The 23007-nt window shown below is 48.8% G+C and overlaps 2 protein-coding genes across 2 annotated transcripts in view; one reads left to right on the top strand and one right to left on the bottom strand.

Annotated features, from left to right (window-relative positions):
• The window catches only part of LOC142579729 (glycoprotein 3-alpha-L-fucosyltransferase A-like), a 104302-nt gene that overhangs the window by 48790 nt on the left and 32505 nt on the right, over positions 1-23007 (top strand). The window lies entirely within an intron of this gene.
• LOC142577934 (uncharacterized) lies at positions 6610-21505 on the bottom strand. Its single transcript, XM_075687370.1, has 5 exons — positions 21383-21505; positions 19057-19287; positions 16023-16228; positions 10064-10340; positions 6610-7082 (listed from the first exon to the last, which is right to left on the bottom strand). Exons 1-5 carry the CDS (start codon positions 21491-21493, stop codon positions 6891-6893), a joined length of 1017 nt encoding a protein of 338 aa, XP_075543485.1. The 5' UTR covers positions 21494-21505; the 3' UTR covers positions 6610-6890.

Here is a 23007-nt window from a genome sequence, read left to right on the forward strand (position 1 = left end):
CTTCACCTATTTGAGAAGCGCAGCAACGCATTTGTAATCCATGCATATTTATAGGAGACGAAAATCTATGCTTAAAGTACGCGTGAGTTGTGCAGTCAGGGATATAGTTTATTATTGTTCATAAAAAATATCGAATATGCGCTCTCAGCAAGTGTATTCTTGAAAAAGTGTTCCAACAAGTGTCTTGCACCACGCGTATAAATAAAGTTTCATTGAAAGAACATTTGGTACTGGCGACACTGCATACATATTCCGACACGCAGAAAGAAGAGCAGAGGATAGTGGTCCGTAATGGAATAATCTACTACTCCAGCGGTATAATCAGAAGATGAGGAAAATATATGGCCTATCAAAGTGCAAGAATCAGAAGTGTCACACCTTGTTGGAACATCGATTAAGGAAGAGAAACCGTAGCTAAATAAGCAGTTGATATAAGCAGAGCATGACTGACAGTTGGGATTAGGTATGTTTATGTTATGTCACTACAAATGATGGTGTTCTTGCTTTCATTGGTTAAGACACTGAGTATTTCTTCTGAGTGTGAACAAAAGTTCGAATACGATGATGACGGGGACGATAAATGGATTGTGTTCAGGATTATGTTCCGGTTACTGAGTGACAGGATGTTGCGATCAAACCACAACCAGACAGACTCGCACAACAAATTGAGGAACGAAAGATCTTGACGACGAATGCTCGCAATCGACGAATTCACAAAAAATGGCAGATCCACCAGTTCTCTGAACCTCATCGTTACTATGTTCACTGATATACCCTGTCAGACCAAATAGATTGCCGTCTACTGGTGTTAGACATGTTTCAGACAGGCATAATAAAGAAAAATCACGTTTAAGTATAGAAAGAAAGTTCAAAAGGTCCTCATGATGCTTGCGGATACTTCGAATATTACAGTGAATGAATACAAATTTCGGTGAATTGGCATGTAGCACAGCTTTCGCCTCATCGCACGACAACATGCCTCTATTCACGGTGAGGATTGAACATGGAAAAAATTCAGAGCCATTCCACTCTGTGAAGGCGGATGACCAGTCGAACTGTACATAACTATAAATAAAACAAAACAACAATACAACATAACACAAATATGCACGTTGTTACGCTTATCTTTATTTACGTTTATCCCATGACCACCTTAATTGCGGCTTCGTGGTCGCTGTGATAGACGACCACGGGCTCTGTGACGACACCGGAGATCGTTACGAGCGAACGTTAGGTCTATGCGCCACCGATGGCGCCTCGTGGAGTCATTGGTCTTGGGGTAACGTTGAAGACCGAACGTTTCCGAGAGAAACGGCAAGAACCACTTTACGTCGGGAAGAGAGACACATCGACGTTAAAGACGCCCGCGATGACAATGGGATTGGGGTCCACCCGGGCAGGATCCGCCCAAACGTGTCGAACGTAAAGTCTTCGAGGTCCCTCTGTGACGTACCGGGATGAACGTACACGGTGGCGATTCCGTCCCTACTCTGCACACGGCACACGCGGCGGCACATTCCACGGCAAGGCTCCCGCCCGTCGTCGGCAGGGCACACGGTGCAATGACCGCACTGTCGTTCTTTGCATAGATCGCAGCGCATCGAACCATCATCCGTCACCGGTTTTGACACATTTGGCCTCAAACGCAGCTGGGGCACATACGCTGATACGATTTTACCCTATGCTTAAGCTATTTTAGCTCTACAGACTCCGCCATCGCTTTCGTCATGCGCACATCACGAAAGGCTGGAAACTATAGCCCTAAGCAAGCTTCGATCTAAAAAGGAAGTGCAGGCGCACTGATTACGCAAAGACGGCCAGATCGTTAACGCCCGAGGTGCGATAAACGCGACTGTTCTTAGTCTCTGCATTTGATCGCGCAGTTTTCGGTCCAGAGGAATTGCCATTCTTTATACTCTTTTTCAATTCGACAGCTTGCGCGAAAAGTCGCTTGTTCTCTGGTGTCAGGTGATCATTCGCGAAAAACGGGGAGTCACTGTTTCTCGAAATCCCAATCGCTGATATGGCGAGCTTAGCCCTTTTACCTTTATTAATGAATTTCGCTTGCTTCGATCTAGAACAGAAACGCGCGATAATGTTCTTGTCTCTCTTTTTTTTTTTTTGCGGGGACACGACGTGCATTGTCAATGTCGGAGGGGACTAACAGGACAGCCAGTCTTTACATCAATGGTTTGCATTGCAGCCAGGCAGTTTCCACCTTCCGTGACGGGAATGCCTTTTACTTCTACGCTATTCAGGCGAGAATACTGCTCGAGAGGCATAAAACACTGAGACAGCTTTGCGTTATCGACCTTCAACAACTTGTTTTCCTTCAAGATTGTCTCATTCTGGACTTTCACGGATTCATACAGCCCATCAAACATGTTAAAACGTTCTTGCGTTGATTGCATTTCGGCACGTAGTGTTGCTATTTCTTTCGATAGCTAAGCACACCCTCAAGCAAGCACAACATATACTTGTGGCAACAGAGCAGCGGCAAAGATCGATTAGGAAATGAACAAGTTTATAGGAGACAAACCTGTGCGAAGCATCGGGACGAAGTTGCTTGCTCGCTGCCGCAACCCTTGCTGCCAAGCGACGAGCTGGCGCACGGACACTCCCTTCAGTACGCGATCCCGTAAATGAGGTCACTGCAGTAACCTCGCGTTATTTCACGCGAGTGTAGATAACAGCAGGCGTGAATAGTCACATGAACCGGCAGATGACGTCACTGCAGTAGATGCCGCTTGAGTCCACCCGACCGTCGATAACAGGAGGCGTGAATTGCAACCTGTAGGAAGTATGGGGACGAAGTTAGTTGCTTGCTTGCTGCCGCAACCCTTGCATGCCAGGGTGAGGTGGTGGTGCTGTGAGTTCGCAAAAGGCCGTGAAGACTTGCAAGAGAATGAGCGTTCGGGGAGGCCGCGTGCGTTGCTGACTGACGACTGCGATGGGACAAATTTATAGCTGCGAGGGGGCAAGTGTCTGAACCGGTGTGGGGACTATGTGGAGAAATAGTGCAAGTTACGTAGAATAGTAGGTATATTTGTAATTACCTGTATGTACTTTATTTTAGCTAATAGGGGCAAAGACTTTCTCATTCGCCCTCGTATTTCGAAGGCTACGTGCAGGCTTCGAGGCGGCGCCGCTAGATGACGCGGAGCGTTCATAGGGAAGCAGGAGAGAGGAGTCCTGCTGCAGTCCGCGCCTTATACATAAGGCGTTTCGAAAGTGGCAATACGTTAACGTATTAAATATTAACGTCGACAGTCGTCATGAGATGGGTTCTGCCGAATTCGTTTTACCCGATGATTCCTTACGTATATTATCACGGGTATCATGGGTATCACACGGCTTAACTTGCACTTGGTAGAGTTGAGTCAGAGGTCCGCCTGACGAAAGACATTTGTAATAGTCGATAGACGAGTAAGGTGACCATATCAAAGGTTGGCGGAAACACAATGACGTCGTCGAGGTAATACAGGCAGATGGAGCACTTATAGCCACGAAGTAAAAAAGCCCCTCATGCATTCGAACGTGGCCAAGGCGTTACACGGTTCAAAAGGCGTAACGTTATATTGATAGCGGCCAACCGGCGTAATAAACGCAATCTTCTCTTCATCCACGTATTCAACAGAAATATGCCAATAACCCAAGTGCAGATTCGTGAATGAAAAGTATTCAGCTCCGTGAAGGCAGTCAAGGACGTCGTCAATGCATGGTAGCGGATATGAGTCTTTGCATGTTATCTTGTTCAACGAACGGTAGTCGACACAAAATCCCCTGTTACCGTCCTTTCTTTCTTCTTGACCAAGACAGCAGGTGACGTCTACGGGCTGGAATACACATCAATGGCTCCTTTGGCAAGCACCTTATCTATATTCACGTTGTATGAATTGAAGTTCGGAATGGCACAGGCGATAGGGACGTCGTCTCACAAGCAACGGTTGGCTTAATGGGCGGTCGTCGAAGTTGCTGCTCCAGTTGCTGTTGTAGTCGCGTGCTCGTCTGGTATCATGCAAGCGTCGAAGCGACGACCACTGCGAATCTCATTTGTACTACGTTACGTACCCGCCTCCACCGACCGCGCTTCCTATGCAAGAAGCACCGACTACTCCCAACGCGCACTAGCACCCGCTACTCCCAACGAGATTATTAAATTCTTCTACGTGTCTAGAAGGGTCTTTCCACCCCCTCACCCCAAGTTGAATAGGGCGCAAGTCGTTTCGCTTAGGCTTCTGCAGACCAGCACGTATCTGTGTCTGTCCGTTCTCCAGGAGGCTTACCCGGGCGTGTATCGCGACGACACCTGCCCCTCCTGCGGGCAGACCTCCACTCTAGCGCACATGCTCTGGGAGTGCGGGTCGACATACCCCAAGTTCATCAAGGAGGAGTGGGACTCGCTTCAGCGTAGCCCCACTCTAGAAAAGCAAATCCTGGCTGTCCGGCGTGACCGCGGCCGGGCCGGTGGGCTAGACCTGCCGGTCCCGACGTGGGACGTCGGGTGCGCGACGACTTCGCGTCCCTCGCCGGACCTGCAATAAAGTTTCCTCACTCACTCACTCACTCACTCACTCACTCACTCACTCACTCACTCACTCACTCACTCACTCACTCACTCACTCACTCACTCACTCACTCACTCACTCACTCACTCACTCACTCACTCACTGGGATCACACGGGGGTACAAAGGATAAGAGAACGCATCTACAATGTAATACAAGGCTGGCTGTCAAAACAGCTCGCCCTCATCTTATCTCTCATCTTATTCGCGTTGCCAGGTACTGCTGCAATATCGGCGCGTTGATACACAAACGCTTAGTAACAATATAACCAAATTTTAGAACTGCGCCGGTTATTTGGAGTCCGCTGCTGTATGTTCCCGTGCGCACACGAGATGGCCAGGGTCATTCAAGTGGATTTTTAATTAGATAAGTATTCTTTGCCTACTTCACGCGTTTGAGCCCATCTATCTATCTATCTATCTATCTATCTATCTATCTATCTATCTATCTATCTATCTATCTATCTAGTTAGCTAGCTAGCTAGTTGCTAGCTAGCTAACTACGTCCTTCCGGCGACACAGTCACCCAAGTTGTATGACGATGATTTGGAGCACTATGCTCGCGATGTCTTCGTCATCGTTCCATCGTCGTCATTCCAGCTTCGTGATCTGACTCTCGTCATGCCGTCGTCGTCACGCCTTCTGCGCCGACCTAGTGGCCTAACTTCTGTAGTAGCTTGGACCGTTATAGGGATGTGCTTGTGGTCGTGATGCCGTAGTGGTCGTTGCATTGTCGTCATTCCAGCTTTTTCATCCGACTTTCATCCTGCCGTTGTCGTCACGCCATCATCGTCGTACAGCCGTCGTGCATTTGTTGCCACACCACGGTCGTGATGCAGCCGTAGTCGTTCCATCGCCGTCACACAGTCATCATACCACTGTCGTCATGCCGTCATCATGCTGTCGAAACGACGGCATTCTTTGGTCATTCCATCGTCATCACTGCGTCGTCATGCCGCCATGCTCATGGGCGACCTTGGCAAATGAGCGTCATGGCAAAGTGGCAGGATAGCGGTGTATGTCGCATATAGCCGACGTAACCGAGGTCTCACAATGACCACTACATATGTTAAAACGTTCGGCTGCATGTTACACTCCTGTGGCACGTGAAGGCGAAAGCCTGCTGCACACTTGGTAACGCGCCGTCTTGCATGGTCGCGTTGCTGTTTTCGCAATTGGGCTTCTTGGGCTCGTTTTCGGCGCCGAGCTGCGCCTTCGCGCGCTCGTATAGCGGGGTCAGGCTGGCGCCAACGACATTTCTCTTCGACTTTACGTTGCATCCTCTCAGCAGTGCAGAGGAGCGCGCGCGGTAGAACGCCTTGCTCCCGCCGCTTCGCACGTCGCAATGCGTTTCTCGCTTGACGAGCATCCTCGCCCGTAGCGCATTTCCGAGGAGGGTATGCAGTGCTTTATTGAAGGTTCGGATGCTTGCTCTTCATTGAAACATATGCTGTTCTGCGTGTTGTATGGGTGATTTCAATGAATGTATGCACAGTTCGCTTCACTTTGCAGAGTGCTCGTACCCTCTGCCTTAAGGGGGTATGAGCCATTGCATTTTTTGCTTGCTTACGACGCTATGGGCCATTGCTGATGATGATATTTTTGTACCATTCGACTAGACGCCACGTTTAGGTATGAGCCATTTAAACGAGCCAGTTCAGGCTTTCGCCTTAATAAGGCGACTTCCCTAATACGGTGTGTTGATACATTGTTCGAATGCTAATCGAATTACCGTCAATAGTCATCGTGAGACGAGTTCTGCCGTAAATTTTCTTTCTGGTTCTCCTCGCAAAATTTTCATCACAAACAATTTCATTGGTTGATTGTAGCTGGTTAATCAACTCATTATTAATCCTCTTTGAGCGTCAGCAGCTCGACACGCCATCATGACAATACTACTGAAAATGAGCGATTCGGAAAGGCTGTAGTTACACTCAATCGTCTGCATCTCGAAAGCTGAGCCCGAGTGACAACGTCAAATACTACTTTCAAGCGCATTCTGTTAGTAGCGTTGAACAGTGAGGAGAGCGAGTCAGTGACGAGTGATAGTTTATTCGACATCGGTATAACGCGAAATCGTGGTCCATGACGCGCCGCGCGAGGCATGCGGGCGCAATCTGCGATGGGATGACAGGATCTGCTGAGCCGTGTCTCGAGACTTCATGGTGAACAATGACGACTGCGTGATGGGAGAGGCGGCGACAAACCGGGCCTCAGCAAAACGACGACGACGACAACGACGATGACGACGACGACGACAACGACGATGACGACAACGACGACGACGACGACGAAGATGATGATGACGACGTCGTCGTCGTCGTCTATCTGATGGAGTTTAGCGAGTAGCGCGACCGGTTGCCTTCCTCGTCCTCCGGCCGCTGGTCGCGCAGCAGGATGCACACCAACGACGTGAAGGCCGTGAACACGATCGCGGTCGACGTGAGGATGACCAGCATGTCCTTGAGCTCGATGGCCGCCGCCGCCTGGCACGTCCCGTTCACGGCCACGTGGTCCTGCGAGCAAACAGCACAAGCTATTGGTTCACATCGAGTTTTTAAACAACAAAAAGGCACGATTCTCGTAAAATGTTCCATGTAATTCGAACCTGAACATAATACCCGAGGCACAGTGTTGGTGCCTAGAAATAAGAACTTTACCAACGTGCAATACCACCAACAACACGTGGTTTTTTAATCATTAAGAGACAAAACGCGATTCAGAATATATGCGAAGCTTTCGAATTTCTATAATCAGTCACGGCCTCGGACGTCTTCAACGTGCAAGCGAAAAACCTCGGCAGCTATGTTGCTACACAGACAGCGAACAGCTGCCTGTACCACGAAACTTTTTACTTCGTTCCTTCTTCCTTTACACAGTACTGACTTGCGTACCGTGGGCCGACGCGGGAAAAGCTGTGCTAACATCGCCAGTGAAAAAGGCGAGGGCCCTGGCGAAGCGCCGGCTGCGTTGCAGTTCTTTCGCTTGCCTTCTATCATCTATCTCACTGCAGGTTTGAAGATGCAGCCTTCCCTGTGGCGCGAAGTGCGACACACACCAAATCTGAAAATGGGAATCCGAAGTTGCCAAATGGAGATGAGCTTGAGACAGTAAATTTGAATCAAAGGCACCCGCCGTGGTTGCTCAGTGGCTATGGTGTTGGGCTGCTGAGCACGGGGTCGCGGGATCGAATCCCGGCCACGGCGGCCGCATTTCGATGGGGGCGAAATGCGAAAACACCCGTGTGCTTAGATCTAGGTGCACGTTAAAGAACCCCAGGTGGTCAAAATTTCCGGAGTCCTCCACTACGGCGTGCCTCATAATCAGATCGTGGTTATGGCACGTAAAACCCCAACTATTATTATTATTGAATCAAAGGCATGGACTGCTTGTCAAGAGCCATTGTCGTGGTGCATTCTTCTTTCAGTTCAGTCAAGTGGGTTCGCCTCAGAGCTTTTGGTTTTCGATAGGACGCACAGGCGACGGGAAAGAGACAACAATGCCATCTAGTAGCGCAGCCAAAAACACTTCTCTGATAGGGTTGGGTGGGGGGGGGGGGGGGATGAGCACGCACTTGGGGAGGGTGTGAGGGGAGCTATAGTGAAGGGAACGCGGATACAGACTTGACTTAGCAACGTCACATTATGCGTTGCTGCAAGCACGTGAAGTGCAAAATTTCGGAACACTTGCACTCGCGTCGTTTTCGCTTCACAAGCAATCTTTCTGTTCGCAAACGCACAGGCTCCAGAAAGGCAATGGCGCGATTTGTCTATGGTAACCATCTGGACCCTTGTATTTGCAGCAGAAAGCATGTTTGTTAGCGACCTCCTTGGGGTAGGGAGCATAAATACATGCCAGAGTTGGCCAGACAAGCTGCTAATGCCGGCAACTGATTCTGTAATTAGTTAATTGCACCTTTGTTCAAGGACACACGTACTGTTGCAAGTTATGGCGCAAAAAGGAAATAGCGTTTGTAGCGTTTTGTTCATTGCGTATTGACGTCGTTCAACTTAAGTTGCTCTGAGCCGGCGTTAGAGCAGCGAGACTCCGCCCACGAGTTGTCGTGAGCCGCGTACATGGCAAGGAGGCGGCAAATTCCATCGCTCGCGAGATGACAGACCGAGCTGGCCACCTCAACTCCGGGATGGACACGCGTGACTCCCTCCTCATCTTCCATGACATCGCCCTTCGTTACCGCAACTCTCGCCTATCCCTCCCTCCCCCTCACAATTCCCTCTCTAAGCTCCAACAGAGCACGCGGCGCCATTTACACGCCCACACTTTCCCTCTCTCCTGCCCGACCAATAGCCCTTCTTCACCCCGGTGCCTTCTCACCCGAATGTACGCTACGCAGACACCCACGAGCAGACTATGCTCACATTCTCCATTCGTGCCCGAAACACTCTCCCCCTGCCTCTTGGCATGCATCCAGTCCGCGGCTGTGGGAGGCTGCTTTGGCCAGCTCGGAGCCGTATGTCCCGCTACGGCTAACGATCTGGGCAGCCGAAGTCGCCGCCAGGCATGATTTGGTGGCCACGACCGGGCAGCCTGAAGGCCACCCACGGAACGGCGGCATCTTAATTTTCTTTTCTTTCTTTCTGTTTTTGCCTTGACTAAATCAAGTTTGTACCACCACCACCACCATGTTCAGCATAGCGTTATCCACATTTCCCACCGTTCCTGACGTGCAGCGCATGCGACAAAGCCTTCCGTGCCCGAAATTCTTCAAAATACCTACTGCAGCTCTGGCGGCTAGGAGTATACCGTGGTTCCGTGCTTTCATTACCTGTTAGAGGCCATAGCAGAGGCTCGAATTTTGTGCTACCCGAGACCGAAAGACACCGTGCACGAAGGGCGCTCACAGCTGAGCGGCGTTTTCGTATCGCCGGCTGAGCAGCGGCAACAGGCCCGTAACCTTTTGGACTTAACGCAATACCGCAACACTGCAAGCATAGAAGGCAGCAGCAGATATAGCAGCGACAACTCGCAGTCGTTTGTTGAACAGAGAAGAAGAAACTCGCGTTTCCTGCTGTTCTAGTCGGAGGAAATGAAAACAGCCGCTGTAGATTTGTTATTCTGTTGCCGCCGACACTTTTACGCTATCGGCTAGGCTGCACGTAAATTCGTTATGTGCTGTATAGTTGAGCTCAGCGTCGCAAGATGGCTTCATAGGCGTTTCTGTTGACGTCTATCTCTCCGATATATTTCGGCATTCCGACCGTTCGGATTGTTGAATAAGCCCGTGCGCAGGAGTGTGATACGTGACTCAACTGCAACGAACCGCACGGCCGCCAGCTCGTCACCTTGCGTTAGACGTGATTCGGCGGCACTGAACCACGCCATGCTCATCCGCAGACAAAACCGGAGATCAGCCAGGCCCGTCTTGTGAACGCAGCCCAAATGGTATCGCGCGCGCGTATTACCCTAAAATTACATTCCGCGCGATTTGTTGACGCCGCGCAGAAGCGGAACGCCGCGCACGCACGCACGCACGCACCTCCGGGCAAACGCAGGCGTGCTTGACGCAGGTGGCCTGCGGCGTGGAGCAGTAGGTTCCGGGCCCGCAGAGGTAGCCCAGCCCGACCAGGGGCTGGCAGCCGTCGGGCTTGATGTCGTGCCGGGGCCGGCAGTGGCACACCCTGAGCTGGCACTGGGAACGCGGGTCGGACTGCGTGCACTGGTGCCGGAACACGCACGACTGGCCGATCTGGCGAGGGTCGAAGCACAGGTGGTAGAAGCTGTCGAAGCCCATGCCTGCCTGGCACTGGCTGCAGCTGCAAGAGGACGTGGGCCCCGCTTATCACGTGAACCTGAACGATTCGTAACGGACCCGCCGCGGTGACTCGGACGAGCTTTAACCTGCTCGCAAGCTATATTGCAGTTCGCGAAATAGCAGAAACACAGACGAGCATGCATGAGTGAATGGACTGGATATTGTGAAAATACCGGGCCTATATTTCAGAGTAATGGCTGATGCCTCAAAGTCGTCACTGTTACCGCTCTTCTGCGTTTTTCATCTGATTATTATTATTATTATTATTATTATTATTATTATTATTATTATTATTATTATTATTATTATTATTATTATTATTATTATTATTTGTGGTTATCTCCTTCGAAATGGAGGAGCGGCTGTACAGCCCCTGAACCTCCTCGTGACGCTGATGTTAATAGATCACGCAAAACTAATTGCAACGACGATGCTCTTTCTATCCTCTGGCGTTGGCAGCAGCAATCATTAGCCGTGAACTTTTTTTTTTCTTTTTACTCCCCGCTTGTGAAAATTACCATGCAACTCGAAAACGTTCTTCGATGAAGGAAAGCTTCTTGGTAGCTCTTGGAGACGCTGCATCATGATCGGCCCACGCTGTATGCTCTTCTACTCTTCGCGCACTCTCAACGCGAGATAATTTTGTATGATTTGGCTTCATGATATTCACGTATCGATCATTGCATGCTAGCGTGTTTCCTTTCTCCACGAGTTTCTCGAATAGCGCATGACAGAAGAAAAGCTCCAGTTCTGCAGAGAGCACACTGGCCAGTGTCGAATGAAGAATCTTGGAGTACCGGGGCTAAATTTACCTCGCTGCACCAATAATGATGGCGACGAGGACAGTAATCGGTTAACAAATCTGTAGGTCGTTACAGGTTTCACCTACTGTTAAAATACAAGTAAAATAATGTCCGTATTCAGATAAAGGTCAACATTCCTATGAATATAAGGACGAGGGTATCTTTTATTTTGGCACAACGCCTGTTCGCAGCGTTTCTACTTTAAGGAAATGCGTTTCCTTGCTTTGTTAGGTTCTGCGATGCTTATCCTCTAACGAGCACGTAGCTATCATTTAACTGTACAGTTTTCACAAACATACACTAACCGCTTCATAGACATCAGTCAGGGAAACGGAGAACGGCGTGTTGTAAGGCAACCAAACACATTTTAAAGCGAATGGATTTCTTCGGCTCTATTTCTCGTTGTTTTTTGTTTTTTTTACAGCGAAGCTGTATAGCTCTACCCTCCAAGGAAATTTTCTTGCCGAAAGCAAAAGACGTGGGCCGATCGCGGAGATAGTGCAAGACCGGCACGACCCGCGGAGGAGCTGAAGCGGGCGTTAAGCACTCCCCATACGTGGGCCAATACCGAAGATAGTGCAATGCCGGGCCGATACGCGCGGCGGAGGTGCAGTTCATCATTAAGGGGCCCACATTCACAGTTTCGCTGGTCATCCTTCTTCACAGAGTGGAAGGGCACTGAGTTCTTTCCCCTAGTTTTTTTAAGTTTTTTTTTAGTTTGTTTTTCTCGCCCGTAGAGAACTGTTGCGTTTCGCCTGCGACACGTGGTTTTGCCGGCGCGACTGCGGCGGGGCGGCAGACATTTTGGCCCGATCGTCGTCGCCGCAACACTCATCGCCAGGTGTTTCCAGGCGCGACTGCGGCGATGCGACCGCCTAGGGATCATCCTCGCATTCCAGTCATTGTGCCCGAAACAGGCGATGCCAAAGCAGGGATCTCATTCCAGTCATTGTGCCCGAAACAGGCGATGCCAAAGCAGGGACCATCCTCTCATTACAGTCATTGTGTCCGACCGGCAGCGCCACGACAGGGTGCTACGAGATCGTGCTCGACATGGTGCTACGGCATCGCTACGACAGTGTGCGTCACCATTAGCCCATTGTACATTCACGTGCTCGTCTTTTGAGGGGTTCCTTCTTGCCCTCAACTGCGAGAGTATAAAAACAGCTGCCCCCGGACGCCAAAAAGAGGGCTCCGATTTCTTCTGTTGAGTGAAGTGCTCTCCCGTCTCTCTACTACGGTCAAACCTGACCGCCAACTCTTTGCGATGTTAAAATAAACAAGTTGTTTCGTTGTTACCAGTCGACTCATGCTTTGCCGGGACCTTCGGATGCTTCCAGTTGTACCCCAGGCCGCCAGGCCAACGCTACCCTTGGGGCTTGCGACCCAGGTACAACCACGGGCGTCAGCGCCGAGTTCCCAACAGATCGTACCAGCGGTCGGATCCAAACAGAACGGAGATAATTAACATCTCTGCTCACTACGGAATTAACACACTGAAACAACAAGCGCTACCTAAACTTTCTTTCATATTCCTCAGTAATCCTTTATAATTATCTTACGCTGCGCTTCCCTTGCTTCAAAACTTGTCCATCCCATATGACCCGGCCCAGCTTCATTTGTACGCCTCTTATAGGGTGGCGCCCTCTGGATTTAAAATTCGGATCTTAAAGGCCTTTGCTGGTCGAGTGCGGCGGAAGCGATTTGGGGAGCCCGAAACAACGTTATATATATCTATATATATATATATATATATGCCGGGTGTTGGACACCATTCGAGACGCGCGTGCTGCCGCACGCGAGCATTGTCGAAAGCATTGCTACCACCACATGATATCTAGATTAGACGTTATGCCACAACGCAAGGTCGAGGGCTCGACTCACACGAAAGGTACTGGGCTCGACTCCCAACAAAAGTCGTGGGCTTGAGTGTCCTAATTAACTCTATTTTCATCGCCCGGGCCTTAATTAACTTCACATGAATTAGTCTTAATTAACTTCGCCTTAACACCAAATGTCGTGGGTTCGACTCCTAAAAGAGGTCGAGGGTTCCTAGCCTTTTTGGGCTATCGTGTGGTCACGCCAACAACGCCGGATTTTCCGCCTCATGAGCCATTTAAATGCCTTCGCAGTAATACCTACAATTTTTGTTCGCTGTAGCACTTTCAGCACAACCCACAAACGCTACGTAAGCTTTTTAACCTCCGTGTAGATATCTGATAACAGATTGCTCGAGTTGTTTGGTGAAACGCGTTCGTGCTTCGCGTACATCTTTGATGAGGAAACATACTACAGTGAGCTGTATCTACACCTCACAGGATTTCTCTGTGTGTCGGGACGCGAATCACGGGACACTTGAGCTTGTGGCATGGGATACAATCAGCTGTCGATCAATAACGCGGTGCTCGCGAGCAGGGGCGTAGCCAAGGGGGGGCTTATTGGGCTTCAGCCCCCCCCCCCGAAATTTTTTCGTGTTGTCCATGCGCCGCCGGCCAAAACAACCCCCAGCGCCGGAAATCATGCTCAATTTCGTCTAGAATGTCCTTTTCACGCTCGAAAAAGAAAAGACATTTTAGCACGAACATTGCGAAATCGGGCTGGATTTCGCGGCAACAACCATATACCGGGAGTCGCATATCGCAACGCAAGGAGCTATAAATCCGAGCACAAAGTTCCAAAGCTGTGGCGGGCGGGCGGGCTCGTCGCATCTCGCTGAGACCGCGGAATCGGGAGCGCTCGGATTTCAATTCTGACACTTTATGGGCATAAAGTTGTAATAAACTTTTGATGCGAAAGGCGCACCGAAGTACGCCGCGTGATGGTCGGGGCAACACAAGAAAAACGCATGCGCTCTGACTGGCTCTGGCAGCCCGCGGGTATAGGTAGCGAGAATAAAAAAAAAATTTAGAGGCTCAATGTGTCCTCACGAATAAAAGTCAAAGTAGAAAAAAATAAATAAGAACGTAGTTACCCTGTCTGGCTTTAGTGTCTTGACCTGAATGCTTTGGCGTAGGTGAAAAAAAAAAATGTTGATATTTTTTCATGCGACATGACGGCATGTACCCCGTTTGTCTATATGACAAACGGGGTACTTAATTTAAAAGTAGTCTCCATGAGCATTTAGACATTTATCCCATTGACTAACGAGTCGGGTGATTCCCGTCTGCCGTTCCCGTTGCATTGGCTCACTTTCATTTGACTCGCCCTCGTATATTTCGGAGAAAGGCTTTATATAGGCGCTCTCTGTCTGTTGGGACAATAATTTCGGTGCAATTACTCACGATACACGACCGGTGACAGCTGCTCCTGCGTAATACATTAGAATATATGACAGCGTCATTGAGATTTTTCGCTGGCCGTTGAATATGTACAAAAATGTAAACAAGGTTGTTGAATGACAAAGTTTCATTAACATATTTGTGCTCAATTTGTTCATTTCATGGCCTTTAAATTTTTTCATATCAGTGGCATGCACTGCTTTGCTGGTTTTGAACTGATATAGTTCTAAGGATCGTGTGATATTTTCTTTACTTATTAAACAGACAAAAACATGGAAGCATTGGTATCAGTTATCTTGGGCACAATTTCTGGCACATACGAATATAACTTTTTATTTAAAAATACATATATTACTTGTTTTGACAGTGCGTACGTTCAAGAATTCGTTTGCAGCATCTTTGGCAATGACAATGCAGTTATTATTCATGTATTTGACCTCTCGACAAATTGTTTAAGAGGAAGCTTTAGCTCGGGCCAAACTCCGAAGCGGCCTATTCAAGTAAATGTAAAACGCAGAAACGCTTTTCTGACATAACCCCTGCATCACTTTTAATGGAATTTGTTGAATTAGAGAAAGTTAACTTCTAGTATCTGTTGGAAGCGGAAGTTCGATTTAGGGCCTGAATTTTGTTTAAAATATATAGAAAAATCTGAAAGTGCGAAAAAAATAGAAGCACGACATTTACAAACTGAAAGCTCTTCATCAAAAACAGTTATCGCGGTTCTTCAAACGGTATCTATTATAAAAGTCTAAGCGGACAAATTTAGTATGTCAGTTTGTATCTTACGTGAATTAGTTACGTGGTGCACAAGGGTTCTGCAAAAGCCGTATTTCGATAATGCTAAATTGTTTGAGATTCATTTGTAACATGTCAATTTTGTCCGCTGTGAATGTACTATTAGATGCGATTCACAGAATTATGATATTATTTTTCATTGTGGAGTTACAGAGTTTTAAACGTGATAGTTTCGTTTTCTGAAAATTCGAGATTTGTGCCAATTTTTAATAAAAAATTTACAACCTAAATGAGAATTACGAAACCAGAAGCCAATATAATTTCAGTTTTTCTTTTAAATGCAACAAAGAATCAACTTTTGTGCAGTGGTTGCCGAGAAAAACTAATTCACCTTCGACATGTATTTAGATAGGAGCATCCCAGATAAAGCTTCCCTTTAAGGAGGAGGCCAAGCTGCAACTTGAGCCCCCCCCCCCCCCCCGAGCGAAATTTCTGGCTACGCCACTGCTCGCGAGTGAACCATAATGACCAAATATAACAGAATGCCCAGGACAAACAACATAGCAAAACACAAACGGGAGAGCCACCTATGGCATATGTATCTTTTAACATGAAGAGCCCTCAGAAAGTTGTCGTTCGTGCCTTCGCTGTCTCTGCCGGAGGAGAGGAAGGAGGGTCGCGTTTCGGTTGTGCATAGCATTGTCACGCCGTTATTCTTCAAAGAAAAACGTCGGCAGGGCGCGGAAATTATTTCTTAAATGTGTTGCAGGGGCACGTCATGGAGTCACTTCGGTTGGGGCTTCGCGGCCAGCCCCCTTGAGGCCCACTGGTTAATCCAGGCGTGACACGGACGCGTATACTGACTTGGCGTGGTTGAGGCCGAGGCAGTGACTCTCTTCGAGACGGCAGCCTTGCTGGAGAACGCAGAGCGGCATGGCGTTCACGTCGTTCGGGAGGAGGTGCCGGCTGATGTTGAAGAAGCCGTACAGGTTGGCCAGCACGTCTCCGCGCGCGTTCTCGAAGGCGCACGACACCGTCCCTTCGACGGGAACAGTGGAGCCAAACTCCAGCTGCGGCGGGAAACGCGCACTCGAGTTAACCGACGTCGCCCAAGCGAAATGTAAAAATAAATCGTAAATAAATTATGGGGTTTTTACGTGCCAAAACCGCGATTTGATTGCGAGGCACGCCGTAGTGGGGGGCCTCCGGAATAATTTGGATCAACAAGGGGGCTCTTTAACGTGGACCTAAATCTAAGTACACGGGTGTTTTCGCATTTCGCCCCCGTAGAATAATGCGGGCCGTCGTGGCAGGGATTCGATCCTGCGATATCGTGCTTAGTTAGTAGCCCAACACCGTAGCCACCATGCGACCACGACGGGTCTAAAGGTATAATCCTTTTCTTTTGTGTGTGTGTGTGTGTGTGTGTGTGTGTGTGTGTGTGTGTGTGTGTGTGTGTGTGTGTGTGTGTGTGTGTGTGTGTGCGTGTGTGCGTGTGTGCGCGTGTGTGTGTGCGTGTGCGTGCGTGCGTGTGTGCGTGCGTGTGTGAGATAGATAGATAGATAGATAGATAGATAGATAGATAGATAGATAGATAGATAGATAGATAGATAGATAGATAGATAGATAGATAGATAGATAGATAGATAGATAGATAGATAGATAGATAGATAGATAGATAGATAGATAGATAGATAGATTTTTAGCTTCCGCATCGAGCCGAGCGTTGAAACGCACGTTTCAAACATCGTCTGCAACGCCACGCGTCGAAGAAGAAGAAATTGGACTGTGAGCGCAAGGTCACGCAACACGCGTGACCTTGACCTGTGTCGCCTTTTTAATGACGCCTTTTTATATATTATCATTTAGTAACTAAGGACAAGAGGTCGCGCTGGGGTTTCTAACTGTGGGACCTCTTTCTGTATAACTTCTACTGCATATATGTACCACTAATGAAGGAAGCAATAAACTTGAACATGGGCTGACTGGAGCATAGTGTTTCCTGCAAAAATTGTCGGAAGGAAAGGTTGTAGCTTGGGTGAATTGGTAACGTGCATCTTAATGCAACAGCGGTAAGGGCCCCCGTGTCGCAGAAAACCCGGCGTCGGCGTCGTTGTCCGTGTGAGAAAAATTATTATCCCGAACCGCGCAGGCCCTTCGCGTGGCACAGAGGCGTTACTGAACTAACCGGTTTTCTCAAAGTAAAATGGACCAGGAAATTCGCAAAGCACGACTTACACGCAACCTACAGACTTGATAGCGTCGGAGTGTAATCTGAATATACGAGAAAACACGATTCTGTTAAAGGGAAACTCAAACACAGACCCCTTTTCCAGCTGCCGTTTGAGGTCTGTCTTAGTGTAAGCGGCGCGCCCCGCTCGGTTCCTTGCAACACCATCCACATGGTGATCGTTCGCCTTCGCGCATAGCGTTCGCCGCCAGCGCTTCTCGGTAAACATTGCGGTTACATAAGCTACAGTTGCCGGGAAGCGTGAGATCAATGATCAGTCGATGATGAATGATCAAGCGATGATCAGTCAGGGATGTTTGAATGCTATCGCGTTCCAATCTTAAAGGCGGAGTTTAAGCATCCTCCAACTTTATGGCGGTGTTCACAGCGCACACATACGAAAAAAAAAAACACACATACCAATCGTTATGCGATACAGGCGAGAGTTCCTTTTTCGTATTTGCTCGACCCTAAAGGACCACTGAGAAAAATGTGTGGAGACTTTTTGCTGAGGAATCTTGCCTCTGTGGCCCCTCAAAATATGACTTTGGATCACAGTGGTCGACACAATCACCGACTACGGCTGGGCTCCGGGGCCCGAGCCCCCTCCGAAGCCTGCCCCCCCCCGCCCCCGCCCCCCCCCCCCGCGATGCGGAAGCCTACTTCCCATTTTCCCTTTAAAGTGTCTTTACCAGAGTGATGTGTTACCCACATCACTTGACGTTCTTTTTTAGTTGCCTCTACCTTTTCACTTAAAATTTTAATGCGGCTAGAAATTTACGGCATCATTGTTGGCGCGGACATGCACGGCTGGTATTCATGTTTTCGCTTTATTTCTGCAAATCCTGACAATAGGGGGACAAGCGCATTAAAGCACCAGCGGCGGCTACCTCATCCGCATTTTCTCACTTCAACATTTTTTTAAAAATTTCGACTGTCCACTGTCCTATCAACTTAAACTGTCCTCCATGCACAGACACAATATATGTATAAATGTGCAGGGGGTCCCAACTATCACGTCCAATATTTAAAATATGCAAATGCTACGTAGCTGGTCAGAATCCAGGCAATGTTGTTTGCTATCGCTTGGAGATACTCATTACTTTTATTTGCATTCCACCTAGTTACACGATTAGTCTTAATACATTCTTCAGATATTATATTTAGACGAAAATTGTCAATGAGACAATTGTAGAGCAACATGAAAAGCTCCCGGTACAGCTTTCTGTTGCTCAATACGTGCTGCATAACAGCGTTTATCCGAGCGTGAAAGAAGTCCGCGAATGCACGCAAAGTGCCTCGAGCGGCCAGTCGCGCGGCAATTGCAGGCGACGCATGCGTACGCGCCGCCTGGAGCGATAAACAAGAACTTCGGCGCAACGTGCAAAATGGACATTTTACTATAAAACGAATTCGCAGTAACAACGTGTCATTATGCATTGGTCTGCGGAGGCTCTGCAATAATTGGTCCCAGCCTTCCCCCTCTCCACCCCTCACCTTCCCTGTCACAGGTCAAGTGTGTGCACACCCTCGCCCCCCCCCCCCTTCCAAGTAAAAATTCTGGATACGCCACTGGAGGAGACCTCGTTGAAGGGTTTCAGAGTGGAAGTCAAACATCGCTGACGCGTGTGCGACGCAATGCCACTGGCGCGGTTGGAGCGCGTATACCTGCGCGTCGTAGATGACCAGGGGCCCTCGGACGACGTTGGAGCGCGAGCGCGTGATGGGCGGCACCTTGCACTTGAGCCCGTCCATGCAGAAGTCGGTCAGGTTGCGGAAGTTGATCAGGAAGCGGATGGCGAGCGCCTGCGGGTCCGACGAGGCCGCCGAGCACGTGTACAGGATCGAGTCGCGCACCGAGGCCAGCGGCTTGACCGCCATCATGCGGAAGTCGGGCACCTGCGGTCCGGCGAGCCCGGAGAAGGAGCGCACGATCGAAAGGGAAACGCGATACTCGAAGCCTTAGTTCTACCGTCACGCATTCGTCGCTTTTAAAAAGGTTACATTTAGCGATAGGGGTGTGCGAGTAGCAATTTTTTTTTGAGACCGAATCGACTGCGAATCGAATAGCGCCAGGAATGAATCGAATGCCGAATAGTTTTCGAATAGTTAGAATAGTTTTCGGGTAGTGCATGAGCAGCCGTTCTCACGAACAAAATGTTGCAGTTTCGCTCGAAATACGAAGCATCGGTTGCGATAGCAAATTAGTAGGTAGCCACACGAAGTAAGCATAGTAGTTTTATCGACCGTATATACTTGTAAACGCTCGTTTAATAACTAGCTTAACAAGCATGGTGTCAGCGCGCACAGGCAAACACGCACACACCACAATCGATGACCGCGGAAACTCGCTGTCGAAACGCTGGCGTGAGGAAGCGCGGCAGCAGCAGCGAGTGACCTTCGTGCTGTCTATCGCCTCGACCAAACTTAGCGGCGAGAACACAACCCGCACAAAGCACTGTACGATGTGGGCTGCTGACAGACGCTAGCCGCTTCTACCCAAGAGACTCGGAGCCGAGTTGACCGAAGAGCCGTCGGCCCACCCAGATTGCCCCCAAAGCAGATCGCTTTCGAGATAAAGCCCGCGCGACCGCGCGTTGCTGCCAAAGTAAAACGCTGCCCCCCTACATGGCCTACGCCCAGTTCCATGCGCGTGACGGAAGACGGCGCGCTTCCTCCCCGCTTTCGTCCCTTGAGCGCGCCGAATTGCGCGACGATCGTCGCCTCACCCTCGCAAGCGTTCACTGGCACATACAGCATGCGGCGCGAGCGCGGCGACGTCTTTAACACCCTTCGACTTTATACGGAACGTCACGGCGACGACGTCGACAAGAATGCTCGAGTGTCCACATAATTGCTATCGCTATAAAAGGATACTTACATTGTAGTCTTTATGACGTAAGTAAGTTTCCTTCATTGCTCGTTATGAACCGTGTTGTTTATTAAAAGCATAAACGGAGCATTACGAACAAGCAAGCAGTTTCTTCACATGCACAGGGCCTTTCGGAGAGAGTGAACAATAGCTGTACAGGCTGGTTTCCTAAGCGGCCTAGCCCGCGGTAAATTATCATGTTTTATGGGCATAGTATTCCAGGGGAATGAAACTTATCGTAGTTTTGCTCCAATTTTATGCCTAATTTGTCACTGTTGACGTTTTCTTTTATAATTGGGAGCTATTAACATTTACAAATGGTGACTATTCGGTTCGAAGACCAAATAGAATATGACTTTATATTTATATGATCCTTCTTTTAAAGAGTTTTGAATATGCAGACAAAGCTTAGCAAGCATGACAAAGACAAAGACTTAGCAAGCATGAAGGTTGGACATTTTAATTTGAAATTCAAGTTGGTCTCGAAATGCTGTACCTGACACCAAAATTATCATGAAGTCTTAAGACACAGAGCAACGTTTGCTGGCGTTCTGTAAAAATAAAGCCAGGTAAGGTGATGTTGGTCATAAAAAAAATTAAACAAGAATGGTACTTGCAGAGGGCGCTACGCGCCATGCGTTCCATATACGGGTGGTTGTCGAATAAAGGTGTGGGCATTCGTTCGGTCAACTCGGCTCCGAGTCTCTTGGGTAGACGCGGCTAGCGTCTGTCAGCAGCCTACATCGTACAGTACTCATCTTGTTTCAACTTGCTGTGTGTGCGTGTATGTGTTTGTACTGTAATAAAACCACGCGAATTCTATGTTTCAACGTCGTCTTAGCCGCTGCTGCCGCTCCTTGGAAGCGCGGCCGCTTGTTGGGGCGTTACAATGGTCAAACCTCATCAGCCTCCAGAAAAGGCCACGATCAATGTAGTAATGTTGTTCCACTGCACGTCTCTGTTGCGCGCTGACCGAAAAAACAATTTTTTTTTAAAACAACAAATCAGACTGGAGATTCAGAAGACAAGCCTAATGCTAGCTCTTAGCGACACTGAACCCGATTGTCCGCTCAAATTGCGAACACCTGACCATCTGTCAACTTGTCAAATTGCCGAACTTGCCTTCTCGACGCCGAAGTACCAATCCTTGAAGCTGGTGGCGGGCTGCAATAAGCCGAGTAACGCCAGGATCAGTACGACGACGTCGACCCTGCTGCGACTTGTGGTTATCATCCCTGAGGTATTTCAAAAATCTGAAAAGGAGCAATGTGAGAAAATCGAGAGATATTAATAAGTGCGCTATCAATAAGTGCGATTCCACACGACCCCATGTAATCTTTCGTGGTTGGCCGGACGAATTTATGAGATAGTCTGGCCCGCACGCTCTCGACCACAGATGCCACTTAAAACTTGTCCAGACAATGGGTCTCTGCAGCGAAAGATGACGGTCTTACCTTTAGTATTCACCTCTTACCAAGTCTTGATGGTGGCAGGAGGCCGAAATTTCACTCTGAGGCTGAGCAGGTGAGACAGAACACCGGTAACGGCCGCAGCGAACGCCAGAGTCCGTGCCACGCGTCACGAGGCAGCGCTTCTTGATGGTGATGGTGACGATCATGTTGATGACCTCGAAGCTGGTTGGTTTTCCTCTGGTAGTGGTCCATACCCACTATGGCGAATTGGCCAAGTTTTGGGCGAGTTGGGTAAGTGGGATATAAAATGAAACGCTAAATTCCTAATAAATAAAGACAAAAAGAATGAAGACAGATAGAGATTTAACCATTTAACAAGGAAATCGTCCTGGTTCAATTATAAACCTCACAGCAGCTGCACCGGCATCCTTGAATTGATGAATTATGAGGTTTTACGTGCGCAAACCACGATTTATGAGGCACGCTGTAGTGGCGGACTCCGGATTAATTTTGACCACCTTTAACGTCCTTAGCGTCGTTTATCTTTAACGTCATAGAGTTTCCTATAATAAATACTAGAGGGAACTCCGGCGCTGCGATCCTTCAGCCACCATGGCAATGATGGGAAGTGCATGTATTTGTCTGATTTACGTGCGTGTGGCTTCAGACTTTCTTGCGACTTCGTTTACTACGTTTTGCCCTAAATTTCAGAGCAATCAATCCTTTTCTAACTGCAGAAGACTCTGCGAACACACACTGAAACTATCACCACTGATTTCAGCGGTTCAGCCTGTCGAGGTGGCCAAATCGAAAAGCACCAAGCATCTCAACGCGCTGAAGAGATTCATAAGGGGGGCAATCTATGGCGCTTATCAGTGTATGCATCTGCGGCGCAATGGTTTTGATATCGGGCCTCTGTGCTGGGGCCTGGTTTCGAATCCTGTCATTGGGCAAATGTAATGTTTTTTTTAATTATTACACATTACTTTGTTGAAAATTGTGAGTTTACAAAGTCACGAAGCCGGTTGAAGCCAGAAGGACGAATTTTAGGCAAATCCATGTACTTCCCGTAATTCCCATGGTTGCTGAACCGTCCCAATTGCAGCTCGCGTAGACACTAGCGCCAGAGTTCCCTCTAGTAATTATTGTTTGAAACTCGATGTTTAACGTGCCCCCAATGCACTGTACACGGGCGAATTTGCATTTCGACCGCATCGAAATGCGGTCGCCGCGGCTGGGATTCGATCCCGCAACCTCGTGCTTAGCAGCGCGGCACCACAGCCGCTAAGCCACCGCGGCGGGTGCCCCGGCATCCTTATGACAGTGTAGAGCATC

Source organism: Dermacentor variabilis, chromosome 4, assembly GCF_050947875.1.
Source record: "Dermacentor variabilis isolate Ectoservices chromosome 4, ASM5094787v1, whole genome shotgun sequence".
Classification (NCBI taxonomy): Eukaryota; Metazoa; Arthropoda; class Arachnida; order Ixodida; family Ixodidae; genus Dermacentor; species Dermacentor variabilis.